Here is a 15,864-nt window from a genome sequence, read left to right as displayed (position 1 = left end):
TTAAATTCAAGCAACCAGTGTATCAAGATTATTTCTAAAGACTAACTTTAAAAGCAACATTTTGATTTTTTTTTTAGACATTACTTGACAAAATAAAAACTCTAATGCATACATCTAATCACTTTTAATCTCTTTTTATTTCTTTTCACAATACAGCAAATACAATGATAACAAGAAGAAATCAACTAAAAAATTTAGTCTTAAAATATCTAATTTCCTTTTTAATTTTCAATAGGCTAAGAAATTATTTTTGCTATTTTTGTCTTTAATGAAAAAAATGGAATGATTAAAAGAAGAAGCCAATTAATTTTAAAAAATAACATGCAAATCTTGACTCTTTCTATTACTTTTTTTTTAAATAATTTTTTTTGTAACAGGAAAACAAACATAAAATAATTAATTAAAATACACATAATTGGGCTTGTCGGGGGGTGCAGGTGAAATGATAGCGGATATGCAAAGCCCAAAGAAACAATTAGGCTAAGGAAATTGGGCCCTGCTTGGCCCTCTAAAACCTACACTATGAGGGGGTGCATCGAGCATGTGGGGTGTTGATAAAAGAAGCAAAGTTTAAGCTCTACTAACGCGGGCCCAAAACACCGAATTGAATGGGGGAAAACTGAGAGAACTCGTCCGATTTCACATTTTTCACGTTTCAGTCCCAATCTTTACTCTCTCCCATTCTCTGGTCGTTGGAAATCGTCCACCGCGTCGGAAATTGCCTCTGGTGGTGTTAGCAACGACCAATGGCCAAAACTATAAATTACCACCATAAATCAACTCGTCTTAACCCCCCGATCAAAATACCTAAATCTAAATCCTCCTAAACCTAACCAAATTTCTTAAATCGGATCATGAACGTTGAAACCCTAAAAGTTCAAAACCTAAACTAAACCCCTACCCATAGCAGATTTAAGCAATCATCAAAGGATTCTCATCATTACATGAAGGAAGACAACATGGTAACAAGCCAGTGGCAAAAAGATTGAAGGAAATGTGACAAACCAACGGAGGTAGGGATGACAATTTGACTCATCCCTAATGGAAACCCGCAAAATTACCCATAATGGATAGGGTAAAAAACCACAAAAGTAGGTATGAGAATGGGCTCGGGTAATTACCTACAAAAATAAGCAAGTATGGGTGCGGGTATGGGAACTCTGGTACCCACCCTGTCCCATACCCGCACAATATATATTTAAGTATTTTAATTTATATTTTATATAAAAATGTATGTCTATCAATTTTAAAAAGTATATCAATATTTGATCAAGAGAAGAGAAAGTTTCAGAATCAACATCAAACTTAGGGTTTGTAGGATTGAATTGCTACATTTCTCTTGTATACTCTTTTTGTGAAGTAAGGTTAATTACACTATCCCAATTTTAGTTTAAATATCCTGAGCCTTTTTGCAGCGATGAAGATGATAATAAGGTATCTGAAAGGAACTTTCGACTATGGAATTTTATTTCCTACAGCTGATGAAGGAAAAGAATTCAAGCTAGTGGAAGACACCGACTCAAGTTGAAGTGTTTAAGAAGTTAAGATCTATGATGAATGTTGATAGCTTAGACACAACGAATTAGGTGGTGTATTGAATTGTAATTCCTTGTGTCAAAGTAGGTAGTGCTCGATAGAAACAAGGATGCGTCGAAACATGTATTGTGTGTCGAGTTGTATTAGATGTCGAAGTGTCGAAGCAGGTTACTTGACACAGGATTTTGACTTAGACCAAAATAGGTATTTTGTGCCTTTGTAATTTTTGGGCTTTAGCTTAAGGAGCAAGTTAGCTCAATTATAAATAAAGAGAGTAACCCCTATTTTCATAACAATCTTGTAATCATTTATAGTTGCAAAGTTAACGAGATTTTCCACAGGCTGTGGACAGAGAGAGACTCTACAGAAATCATCTTCTTCCCCAATTTCCGTCAAATCCTAATTTTCTTTCTTATTCAATTTTGTTTTCTTGTTTTCATCATCATTGTGCAGCGATATAATCTTGCAACCAAGGTTGATTGATTTACTCGAGTGAAGAGTGAAGAACAAGTGGCAATTCCATCGGTTGATTGGATCTTGTTCATCAAGATTGACTCGGAAGTACTCAAAATTTTGGGTTTAATTCCAACAAAAAGTACATGTTCTATTTAAGGAGACAGATATATTCAAAAAAGGTGGACGCAGACACATACATATTTCTCGCTCAACTGTTTTGCTATATGATTCGGGTACTACGGTGGTATGGAGAGTATGTATGAAATTTTGTGACCTTTGATCTAATGTATGACTCTGTTATTTATTCTACTTACAAGATAACCACTAGGGAATTCGTTGCATTTGCTCCACATTCAGTCCTTCAGGTTCCCACTAGGGCGCTTATGTGTCCTCCAAGACGATATATGTTTGTAACCCACATTGACTGGTAACTGCTTTTCCACTTCTTCCATATCTTCACGATCTCTCGACGATAACCGCTCCAATGTGTTGTCGTCGATGCCTATAAGCTCTGAGACCTATAAAATTACCAAGTCTTTAATACCATATTATTTTGATCGATCGACCCTTTTGGTGGAATGAGGGCTTCTGTCGATTGTCCTTCTCAAGATTCTGGACATGATTCCTGTGGATCTGAAATTTTAAGGGGTTTATCCCTGAGAGTCCTCCAAATCGTATCTCATTGTGTCGATGGCTCGGTTAAGCCATCATCGTTGGTTTGTCTACGACTCGTCATTAATATTTTTCTTAAAGACACTTTATTAATATTTATTCAATAAACATCTTTTCATTGACATTTTTTATTAGCTGACATTTTTTATTAACTTTCTAAAAGCTGAAAATCCAAATTGCGCTCCTTATTTCTTTTGTAAACCTTGTTTCTTTGATTAATATATGTGATCTTTATAACTAAATAATCAATAAATTGATCTTAGAGCCTCTATCTAAAAATAAATATAGTACATAAATTTTAAAGAATTTTTCAAAGATTAAAACTCAAGAATATATACTATTTTTATATTCTTTTTCACGTTTGAACATTTTGGTATCATATACATTTTATTAAATAAATATTTAGTATTCAATCAAACAATGCTATTTAATATTTTATCACCTTTTAGTTCATATTATTTTAAAATAAATTAAAATTTTAAATTAATTTTAACTAAAAATAGTGATACCCAATTAATTAAAGCTCGTATTAGTATCAAAGAATTTATTAAATTGAAACTTCAATCTTGTTTTATGAGAATTTATTTTTATTCATTCCAAACCTATTTCCTTTAAAAAAAATATCCTACCGTCTTTAATTGTTAAATTGTTAAACCGCACTTTATTGTTAAACAACACTTTATTAGTGAATTGTTAAACCTAATTTCACTGTGGGACTGTCTCTAGAATGTTTCTGATATTTCCAGACCTGATGGTGACAAAAGTGTTCGATAAACAGAAGGTTCTCGATAATACAAGATTATTCTTCCATCGCGTTTAAATACCCTGACCCTTTCAACTATGTTATTCACATTAAGCATCCTTATCTAATCTATTCCCTCACTATTCTAAATTTATTTACAGATTTCTCAACTAGAACAAAAATGTCTTTGATTCCAACTTTTTTTAATGGCCGAAGGAGCATCGTATATGATCCATTCTCTCTCGATGTTTGGGATCCCTTCAAGGATTTTTCATTTCCAAGTTCTGCACTCTCTGCTTCACTCCCTCGGGAGAATTCTGCGTTTGTGAGCACGCAAGTTGACTGGAAGGAGACACCAGAAGCACACGTGTTCAAGGCTGATCTTCCTGGACTGAAGAAGGAGGAAGTGAAGGTTGAGATTGAAGATGACAGAGTTCTTCAGATAAGCGGAGAGAGGAATGTTGAGAAAGAAGATAAGAACGATGAATGGCATCGCGTGGAGCGTAGTAGTGGAAAGTTCATGAGGAGATTCAGGTTACCTGAGAATGCAAAAACTGAACAAGTGAAAGCTTCCATTGAGAATGGTGTTCTCACTGTCACCGTTCCAAAAGAACAAGTTAAGAAGCCTCATGTTAAGTCCATTGAAATCTCTGGTTGAACTCACACACAACATGATCTATCACTGTCTGGCTTTAAATTCGTGTACTTGTCTTGTCATGGTTGTAATGGTTAAGCTTTTATGATTTGCGGGTAAGAGATCTATGATGATATAATGTTAAATAAATAACTAATTAGTTTTTACTCTTGTTCCTAAGAGAATGCAAATGAATGCTTGGTTATGTTAATGTATTCCAATTTGATTGGAGGGAGAGGGAGAGGGCATTGAATTTATACTGGTTCAATAAGTTCCTCCTCTCTTTATACCTAATCTAATCTCAAATGGTTTTTCATTTAAAATTTGTAGTCTTCCATTATGATTGGACAATAGTTTACCGAGCCTTTAATACAATCACGTGATTAAAGATAATGATGAAAATTTTAAAAATCATCGATCTAAATCTTTTCTACGAATGGTGTTGGTTCTATGTTTTGGCATCAATTTTGGTAAAATTTAGAATTATCACAAGATGTCACGCGTGTTGCCTTGACATGTGATATCAGCTTCCTGCAGGATGTTTAAATATGGTTGTGTAGGATTTAGTCAAGATGTCAGACCCGATGTTAAGACATGTGCACACAGAATATTCAGTCTGAGTGTTATGTGTTTTGTTGCTGCGTTTTTCATGCAAATCTTTGTGTGCTTATGTGGAGATTGCATGCGTTATTCAAGGAGTAATTATATTTAAAACCAGAATATTCTATTTTACAAAAAGGAATGATTAGCTGCTGTATCTTAGGAGATACGCAAGTAAAATAGAATTAGGGTTTCATGCTGCCCAGGCCCATTCAAAAAGCTTCTATTTAAAGGCCATGTAAAACCTGTTTTAGACACATAAGAAATGAACGATAAAGTGAGAGAGTTTTAGGGTTTTAGTCTTGTGTGAACTTGTGTATTGTGAGTCATTCATTCATGATGTATGAATTGGACTGACTTTTGTGTTGTAATTTGTCCACTCTAAGCTTTGAAGTACGAGTCTATTTGTTTACTTGGTTGAAGCTTTTAAGCAAGATCAAGTATGTGTCCTTGAAGTGTGCCTTTTTTTTTGTATTTGTTATTATATCACTAATGTGATTGAGGGGGGTGAGTAGGGTCTCATATCTAAGAGTTCTTCAGAATATAATTTTATTATTTTTAATTTTTTTTCTCTTTTCTGAATATTTATTATTTTTTTTCTAAAAAAGACTTTTTTTTTATGTTTTTTAAATTTAAAAAAATATATATTTTAAAACCTCATAAAATTTGTTTATGAACAATTATGAGAGATTTTAAAAGTTTGAACATTTTTTTTGATGAATTATTTATTTTATGAATAACTATGATTTATAGAGATATGATTCATAATTATTTTATTTTATGACTGTTTTTATGTAACACATCATATTTTGGGATTGTTTTTAATCGAGATATTATTTGTGGTGATTATAAAGTCAAATTTAAAGTAATTTTTTAAAATAAATATTTTTTAATATAAAATTGTTTTATAACTAGTGAAAATAAAAAAAGTTAGTTAAAAGAAAATAAAATTATTTTTGATATAAAATTGCTTTTTTAAAAATATAGTTTTAAAAATTGTTTTTTTTTTTATAAAATTGGTTTTGAAATTGATTTTTTTAAGAAAATAAAAAACTGGTTTTAAAGAAATTGATTTAAAACTATTTTTTTAACTATTTTTTTTGTTAAAAACCGGTTTAAAACCGAACCGATCGACTTATAAACCGGTTTTAAGAAAATAAATTGGTTTTATGAAAATGGTTTTAAGATCCAAACCGAACCATATATATGGTTCAATTTGGTTTGGTTTATAATCCATGTACACATCTACCTACTGTTATACTTATATTAGTTCTAATACTAGCATAAGGTATACAAACACTAACATAAGACACATACACACTAAAGTTCAACTTCAACTTCTCTAATACTCTCCTACAAGTTCAAGGAGATATGAAAGCAACTACTTTGAACTTGATCCGAAGATTATGGAATGCTTCAGTTTTAAGAGGTTTATTGAGAATATTTACCATTTGAACCGTGCTTGGAACACATTGGATCAACATCTTCTTGACTATAATCCACTTCCTCACAAAATATATATCAAATTCAATGTATTTGATACGCGCATGAAAGATTGGATGGGAAAGAAGTACTGCACTCAAGTTGGTGAGAAGGGAATAGCAAGCTCATGTAGCAATGACTCTAACCATAAAAGTTCTGAAGTGGTGTTTGTCAAGTCTCGATTGCCAACATTTGGATCACTTGTCTAAGGAAAACTTGCGTGTTGATGGAAAAGGCGATAGAAGTAGGCCATATGTCATTCTAAAGGTGTCTCAGGTCCTTTTGCCACAGACCAATGTGAGTTCAAAGGAGAAAACATAAACTGATATGCCTTATTCACAAATATGCAATGTTTGTTCTAGTTAGGGTGACATATTGAAGAACACCAATCATAGATTTATATAATTGAGAGTCAGAGAAAGAAGAACTCAAGTCATGTTTGTTCAGCTTGCAATTATTCAGCATGGAATTGTTACACTATTAGCATTGCTCATGTTAACTCAGATTAGCATGTCCATGATATGATGTATTTGGACTGTGGGAGTAGCATGGAACCACTATTCGGAATTGATGTATACTCCCTACAACAAATATTAGATTTCGTACTTTTACCTCGACCAGTTATTCCATTGAGGTAAAATCTATTTCATTAGGCGTTTTTCTTTCATTTTAATTTTTAACTCATTTTTTCCTTCGATCAATGTTATGAACTGTGGAGGAAGGTTCTTTGAAGACATTCTTCAAATTCCAAGCATCAGCAATTTAGTTTTTAATTTATTTCTTAAACCACTTTTCATGGTTGGGAAAAAGATCGAGGTGAAAAGTTATTACACTCCTTTTTTATTTTAAATTAAAATATATTATCAACCGTGATGAAAAATTGCATTGATCATAGGTTCGACTCTTAACGCCAATAATTTTGTGTTTTATTTATAATAGAAAAAGTGTCTTCTTTTTTTATTTTTAAATTAAAAATAAATTACATTTTTTCACATATGAAAATTTCAATTGTAAGGAAAGTTTTTCTAAGATATATAACGCTTTATGCTCATTCACTTTTACATAAATGAAATCTTTTGTGCCCTATCTTCTATCTTTAAACTTTATCTTTCAATAACATCATTTCTTCCATAAACGAAACTCGAAAACATCATTTCTTCCGTTAACGAGTTTCAAAACTCCATCATCTATTCTCAAACTCGAACGAGGCAAGGAAAGTATGAATTCAACTTAGCTATGTTATTTGTTATTCTTGTTGTGTCAGCTAAGATATTTAATGTTGTTGTTGAAATTAAATATTTAATGATTTTACTTTTGTTGTTATGGTTATTTTTGTTATTGTTGTTGAGATTTAATATTTAATGATTCTATTGATTTAATTTTTTTATGTTATTCTTTTTGGTGTTGTTATTGTTATTATTATTATTATTGTGATTCTTTTTGTTGAGATTTAATATTTAACGATTATATTGATTTCGTTTTCTTCTTGTTGTTGTTATTTTTATTGTCGTTGTTGTTGTTGTTTGTTGTTATTTTTATTGTCGTTGTTGTTGTTGTTGAGATTTAATATTTATCAATTTTATCGATTTAATTTACTTTTTTGAGATTTAATGTTTAACTATTCTATTGATTTTGTTATTGTTGTTGTTTTTGAGATTTAATTTTTATTGATTCTATTGATTTAGTTTTTTGTTGTTATTTAATGAAACTCTTACATTACGTAAATTTGATAAGCATTTGTTATTAATTTGATGTGTTTTTGAGTTAATCAAGAGGAAATTGGAGAAAAAATGGTCAATATTTGATAAAGTGAAGAATAAAGGAACATAGATGAAAAAGTATAAAATTTTCAAGCAGAAAGAAAAAGAGCCATTGGAAAAATCGTGTGAGGATCGTTGACCATCGTGTACATGACAGGAAAAGAAAAAGGCATTGTGTGCATGATATCGTGCAACGTGTGCACCATGGGGAGTTGATAGAGCATCGTGAGCACGAACGGGAGCATCGTATGCATGATAGATTTTTTTACATGTTTTTAACTCTTTAAAAGGAGAAAAATGAGATTTTTGGAAGGGTTGTGGTTTTGATGATGCAAAATGACGGTTAGGAGTTATCAAATGCAATTTTAGAGAGTTTTGGAGCAATAGAAGACATTATTCTTCCTTGATTTTCATAATTTCTTCATCTAAGTTCATGGTATTTCATTAGTTAACTATGAGTAGCTAGATTTCTCTTGATTAGGTCTTAGAGATGAACTTGATTTTACTTTGTTGGATTATATGACTGCTCAATGTTATTTGAGTTTTTGAATTTATAATTGTTATTAAATTGGTTTTATTCTTGTTATGCGTCGGCCAAAGACCTAGGACTTACTGCTCCACGTTGGCCAAAGACCCAATATCACGAAGCCCATTACCTAGCTTATAAGGTACACAATTTCTAATCTCCACTTTCACTACCATTTATCTTGAACTCTGAACTGACTTGGACATTGGAGTGATAACCATGCATGTGTCCCCCTAGGTCCACCGTATCGGAGATTGCAAGCACTAGTTAACGTCAAGAAGCACTGTGATCGCAACCTTCGATCCATGTGTCGCACCTCGAAAAATGGGGATACGACTTTAAGCGAAGCGCAATCGCACGCTCGCAATGATGGACTGAACAGAGTCGCCACCGAACTTTATTTATTTCTAAAAAGGAAAGGGGAAATATCGATAAAACCCAAGACAAAACGACAATGATTATTGGTCGTCGCAACCAAATTAGAGTTCGGGAGTCGGTTACGCAAGGGGAAGGTATTAACACCCCTCACGTCCGTTGTATTCAACGGGAACCGTTTAGTTAGTTTCGTTTTGAATGTTAGCTTATGTTAGTCTTCTCAAGTTATTATGAGGGAAAGAAAGAATAGAAGAAAGGAGATTTTTTTTGGATTTTTTAACGAAGGACTAAACCTAAGTTTTTTATTAATGGGCCTGACAAGATTTACAAATCCTGCTCCTACGTATCTCAACAGAGAAATCAAGGCTTACGTAGTTCTGGGTAGAAAAATGTTTGTTTGTTGGTCGATTTTAGCGAAAGCTATATTGCATTAATCGACGAAAACATTGTTTTACCCAAAACAAATGAGGAGCGGACGTATACCACACATCGAATGGATTTATAAATCATCATTCGGAAAAACGTCACTTATCTCGGTTCAACAATCATGGCCGAAACATTGTTTTGCATCACCTTAAGACAATATATCTTTCGTTTATGAAAAAGGTTTTTGATTAGTCGCACGGCGGCGAGAAAGAGTTTAATTGGTTGGATTTATTTTGAGTAATGGCGAGAACTTGGATGAGCGAGATATCCATCTCGAATTCTAGTCTCAGGAGTGCATGGTATACAACATGTTCCATTTCCATCTTTTTTGGCAAAAAGTGTTTAATAAAGATTAAGTATCTTGAATTTGATTGAGAAAGGGGTTTGAAGAAACCGCATTGACAATTTTAGATGATGGCGAGAGCTAAGATAGGCAAGGCATCCACCTTGAATCTTAATCTCAGGAGTGCACGGTATACACCGAGTTCCATTTCCATCTTTATTGAAAAAGTGTTAAGGTAGGAATTAAGTATTTTTTGGGTTTGAAAGACGAATATTTATAAGAACGAGTCATAAGCCCCGAGATCGATAATTCAGGGTTCCACCGGAATGCTAGATTCCAATGGTCCTTTTCTTTCGTGTTTATTTAGAAAAAAGTTTGGATATTGTATTTGATTTTAAGAAATATCTCTCAATATGTGATCGAAGATGGATTCACATAAATGATTTGAGACAGTTTGACTTGGTTACAAAAATTATTTGAAGTCGAAATTGAAATGGTTTAATGGAAAATGAAAACTCAATAAGAACAAGACATGTGCTTTTGGACTCAATTGTTCAAGGGTTACACTGGAATGCTAGATTCCAACGGTCCTTTTCTTTCGAGTTTGTTTAAGAAAAGATTTTTGTAAGTTATATTAAGAAATTATAAAAGATATAAATAACTAGCCTATTCCTAAGTCTAGGGGTAAAACCGTCAATTCATAATTATGGTTAATATTGAATTAAACTTCTATTTCATGAAAATCCTAATTAAAATCAATTAAATCCTAAACTCATTTTAATATTCTACATCCTAAACTAATTCTGATTATTTCTAAAATCCTAGTCTAGTTAATTTTAATATTTCTAATTAAACCTAATTAAGCTAATCAAAATTAAAGATCCTAATTAATCCGATTAACTCCTAATTATCTATAATATTCTCAATAATATTTCTAATATTTCTTAATATTCTAAAACATTAACGTAATTAACTCCTAATTATGATCCTAAAAAATCTAATATTCTAAACTAATATTATTCTAATCTAAATCTAATATTAACCTAATCTAATTTTAAATTTCTAATTATATCCTAAAACTCATCCAATTAACCTAAATCCCTAATTAGTATTCTAAACTAATTACCTAATATTCCTAATTAACCTACTATATAATTAAGAATATTCTAAATTTCCAATTAAAAGCTAATTGACAAAGCAAAAAATGAACATGGGCTTTTGCAATGGACAGAGGGGACCGGCCCATATCTGCAAGGGTGCAGGGAGTAGTTTGTTTGGGCTTGAGTCCAAACCAAGCCCAGACCCCATGAGTAAGCGCTCATAATACGATGCCAAAAACGCTTATGTAGATAAGCCGCTTGTGTAGATAGGCCACGAAACCAAATCCAGATGAAAAGCGCTTATCCAAAAAAGCCGGAGTGAACATCGCGATTCTCGTCGCCGTTCAACGCACCTGTGTTCATGGATTCGCGTTTACGATAATAACATCGCGCTTCGTATCAGAGCATCGCGCTCATCACTATAGCTCATGGATTCGTGTTCTTGGATGGCATTCGACATCATTCATGGAAGTTCTTCAGGGATTCAAGTCGTCAATTCAAATGTTCACAGCATCAAACACAAATTCAATCCCTAATTGTATCTAGCCTCAACAGAAGTAATTGAATCTGAAACGAAATATACCGTAAAACCGAGGCGAAACTCAGATCGAAACGAGAAATGACTCACCGAATTTCCAAGAACAGGTACGATTTCCTTGTCCTTCCTTCATTTCGTATTCTCCTCACCGTCTCTGAAAATACCGTTCCTAGGGTTTTTCGGCCGTCTCCAAAATTAGGGTTTTTCGTCCTCTTTTTTTCTCGCCTCCGCTTCGCTCCTTTTATACTCAACAACTTAGGGTTTTGAGTTGGCTTATGGAGATCAAACGGGCATCTCCTGGAAGTGCTTTAAGGTGCTCAGATTTTGGTCTGCCTTATTTGACGTTTAATTCGGAAACGGTAATATGAACCTACGCTTTCTTGCTTCTAATTTGTCCTAATCCTTTTTGGGGTATTTGCTGAGTTTTTACCGCCTTGCTGATTTACCTGTTCTTACTGCAGTGAAAACTCTTGTAACTTTGAGGTTCGGTGGAACAAATGAGGAACGAAACGTGTGAGCAAAAACCGTGTGCAGCAGCAAGTGTGACATGGTGTTAAGCTGATTTTTGCATTTGGTTCCTACAGGTTATGTTGATTTGTTTATTGAGCTGAGATTCAGTTGCATTATGGAACCTTGCCGACTTATCGCGAGATTCACATTAAGTGTTCTTTCGAATTTATTTTGCAGGATGAGTAGGTTGATATTGCCGTCTTGGTGGCGTCGTGGAAGGTGTTTGCTGTTGTCTTCGAGAAACGGTGGTTGCGTTTGAAATTATGTCGCTTAAATACAGGTTTTGTGGGTTAGTTATGTTAATTAAGTTAAAATTAGTTATGATGTAGTTAGTATGCTATAACTTATTCTATTATGAGTTTATGTATAATTACACTTGGGCGGTTACAACACTATTCGTATTAAAACTAAAAGTTCTCCTACTGGTGAGCTAGTGAATTAGATTAATAGTTAGAGTTGGTGATGTTAGAGTACATTAGTTTGAATTTCAATGAAATTTGATATGTTCTCTTTTGTGAGGGATTTCTTCATGTGTTACAACTTGTGCATTCATCTTGGCAGGTACATAAATCGTGGAATCTCTAAGATCTTCACCAACCTAGAGCTTAGAACCTGGGGCTGAGAGGCTATCCTTGCCAGCCTCTTGTCTTTGCGATTTGGCCTACTGTCTGAAGCATTTTCGAGTGAGAGGTGACTAGCCAAAATTCTGCAGGATTCTTATGGCATGTGTATTAGAAGAATTCTTTGTCGAACTGTATTTGAACCTTCACTTGATATGAGCCAGGACAGAGATTTATGTGCAGGGAAACATCATGAATATGCTTAACAAAAAAAATCAATTAGTCCATGAAGGGATCAATTATTGTTCATGTGAATCATCCCCGTTGAGAATAACCTATTTTGTTACTAATTTACATGGTTGTGTGGAATACAACAATGATTCTTGCCGACAATTAGTATTGGTGCATTCGTGACTCCATTTTATGTATTCATGATTTTATTTTAGTGACTGGGAATGAAGTGAATGTTATGTATTGAAGTGTTGTATGGTATGGCTTGAAATTGGTTTGAATGGATTTTTGGATATTTGGATATTGATAAATTGGACCCTGAACTTAGGTTAATAGATATGGGGTTAATGAAATGGATTTGGATAACTAGACATTGTTTGTATTTAATGTGGTAATGGATAATTGGATGGATAATTTGGTTTGGTATGGTTAATGAACGAAAATTGGATTTAAAATATGGACAAATGGTTTATGGATCTTAGATGCAAATGAAATCATGAACTAGTAAATCCACAATAAGAAATAGTTGATGCATTATGAAAGTATGAATATGAATGCACCACAAGTAATGAATCAAATGACTATGCCTATAAATGAAAGCATGAATAAAATTGGATGAAACAAAGCATTAGATCAAAGTATCAGGAAACACATATCAAGCCCCTAAACCATGGCCAAGGGATGAATCAACCCTCAACGACCAACTAGTCCAAATATTCATGAATTAGGATTTCCAAGATCACCCTAAAGCAAGCAAAAAAGTCCCATAAATGAACTCACACCAAAGTGTCCCATAAAAACTAGGGTTTTAAGATCAAGTGAAATATTATTATCAAAGAGCACACTCCACCAACATAAGTTAAGGTTTAGGCTTGACACACATGAATACAAGGTCAAGGACCCAACCACAAACTTTTGAATCTATGAGGATACTTGCAACATTTGATATGAATGGATGGTACATATGAAATTGACATGAATGTATGCAAATGAAATTTAGGCCAAGTGCCAAATGAAAAATGAAAAATTTTCAGGACCAAAATCGGGGTATGACACCATGGTATCGCATTGATGAACTGTATCGGAAACTTCACACTACTGTAGTTTCCATAATTAACACAGTTTCTAGTTCCACAACAGAACGATTTTTAATGTTTTCTTTTGTGTTGACGAGCGCGCAAAGTGAAATTATATGAGCATGGATTATTGATCGTAAATGTATCAATCTTACATACAGAAATTGTTCAATTTAATAATTAACTAGGAATAAGTAATTATAATTTATGCTACATAATTAACGCACACAGATCACCTAATTTTACTTTGAATTCGTCTAAGGAATTAGGGAGTTGTTGTCTAAATTAGAAAGTTGTATACAAAGGAATTTAGTACATTGATATTGTTAATTCGATGTACAAATATAAATCAATTCTATTCAAGTAATACATAATCATCAACATAGAAAAATTGAGGGATTCGATTAAGATCTAATTGATTTCTCATTATCAGAATTTCTATTCAATTTTATTCCCGTGATTATTCTCCACAAAAAATAATATGAAAACCCTCGTAATTATTTTAATCGCACAGTTAAAACCTTATTAATTTTGCAATTCTTGTGGAGACAAATTTATTTTTATTACTTCGACCGTATTAGTACACTTGCTAAGAAAGCCAACAAGTTTTGTCAGGGATTGTTGATAATTTCAACAAGACCATTTTTGTGCGATGTTTTTAATTTTTAATTTTTTTAGTTGCTATTGTTATTTCTATTTTTCACTCCTATTCAGTTATGTTTTGTGCAATGATATTGAGGTATTGTTTGTTTGTTTATGCAAGGTTCGAATCTAACGCTGATACCTTTTGATACATAAGTTGAAAGAAAAACACGAGTAATTCGAAAGGCAAAAAGAGAATCACATAGCTTTTATGTAAACTACTAATTTTCAAGATAGCTAGTCATGTAAATGGGCTCCTAGCTTTGCATTTTTGTTGTTATGTTGAGTTTATTACTTTTTGCTTTGAAATTATAGGGGGGAAAATCAACACCCATATATGATAATAGACTAAGAGATACATAAGAATCACATAATCTAACTTCTTAGTTTTAATAATTCTCTTGTCTTTTTAGTAGGGAGGACCTAAGCCCAAAAAAAAAAAGAACTATAAAGGAACAAATCTCCTAACAAAATTTTCTCTCAAGTCATCTAGAAATTTATGGTACAAAAATTAAGGACATTCTTCATAAACAAGTAATCCTCCTGATAAATGGATGTCATGCCTTGCAAGCACGTTGACACAGTTGTTCACTTCCCTATAGATATGAACAATACATATGTCTCCATTATTGCTTGTAATTTTTCTAATTCTACGAATCAAATTTAAACCTGGTCCTTTCTCAACAAAACTCAATGTGAGAGCTTCAAAAAGTTGCTTGTTGTCTACTTGCACTACTAGCCTTTTGTATTCTCTTTTGCGAGTCGTATTAATGCCTTCCAACACCCCTAAGTACTCAACTACAACAATATTATATTTTCATAAGTTCTTGGAGTAGCCTCTTAGCCAATTACCATGATGATCCCTGAAAACTCCACCACATCTTGCAAAGCCATCCACTTAAACTGCTCCATCAGAGTTGAGGTCTATCCAATCTATTTCAAGTGACTTCCAGCTGACATGAATCTCTACTCTAAAAATGTTAGTCACCTTGTTCTACAGCCTTAAACTCGTGTGATACATCTTCACATGCTCCTGAATGTCGTGTACCCGATTTTGAGGCATTATATAAGTTGAGACATGAAGTCTTAGGTTTCTCCAATACCAAATATTATAGCACGCATTGGCCTAAACAGTTAGCCACTCAACAACATTTTTGCTCTGATTATGATTCATATTGAGTTCCACTCATTCCTTCAAATTTGCTTGGAAGAAAATTTGTTTTTACACTACTCACAAAAGTGTATTCATACATGTTTTGCAACTTTACAATCTCGGAGCGCATGCATAATGGTTTCCACCCAGGGTTGTCCCCGAGATTTTGAGTGCCCTGTCCAAATTATAAATTTGGTACCCTTTTTCTTAATTCATAATTATTTTTACCAGATTTATAAGTCATATAATTATAAATATATAATTGTAAGAAAAGTAAAAAATGACATTAATATTGAATAGCTTACACCAAATCAAAACTATAATAAAATTATGACAAAAGTAGTTATAATGTATCTATCAATTCGAACATGTCTTAGGAGTATTTCAATTCCCACACTAGTTGCAACCTCCGACTATTAATTTTTGAATATCATCCTCCTAGCATTTTTTTCTGCAAAATCACCAATAATTTGATCAAAATCAAGATTCTTTAAAAAATCATCTTCAATTGAAATCAAAGCAAGAGTATTTAATCTAATTTGCGATATTGTTGATCAGAAAT

At 32.9% G+C, this 15,864-nt stretch overlaps 1 protein-coding gene across 1 annotated transcript; it reads left to right on the top strand.

Annotated features, from left to right (window-relative positions):
• The first annotated feature begins 3,498 nt into the window (after positions 1-3,498).
• LOC127101306 (18.2 kDa class I heat shock protein) lies at positions 3,499-4,160 on the top strand. The gene has a single exon (XM_051038681.1). It carries the CDS (start codon positions 3,588-3,590, stop codon positions 4,062-4,064), a length of 477 nt encoding a protein of 158 aa, XP_050894638.1. The 5' UTR covers positions 3,499-3,587; the 3' UTR covers positions 4,065-4,160.
• The last annotated feature ends 11,704 nt before the right edge of the window (positions 4,161-15,864 follow it).

This window comes from Lathyrus oleraceus, chromosome 7, assembly GCF_024323335.1.
Source record: "Lathyrus oleraceus cultivar Zhongwan6 chromosome 7, CAAS_Psat_ZW6_1.0, whole genome shotgun sequence".
Taxonomy (NCBI): Eukaryota; Viridiplantae; Streptophyta; class Magnoliopsida; order Fabales; family Fabaceae; genus Lathyrus; species Lathyrus oleraceus.
The sequence above is the reverse complement of the archived record's forward strand: the minus strand, read 5'-3'. Positions and strand labels throughout refer to the sequence as shown.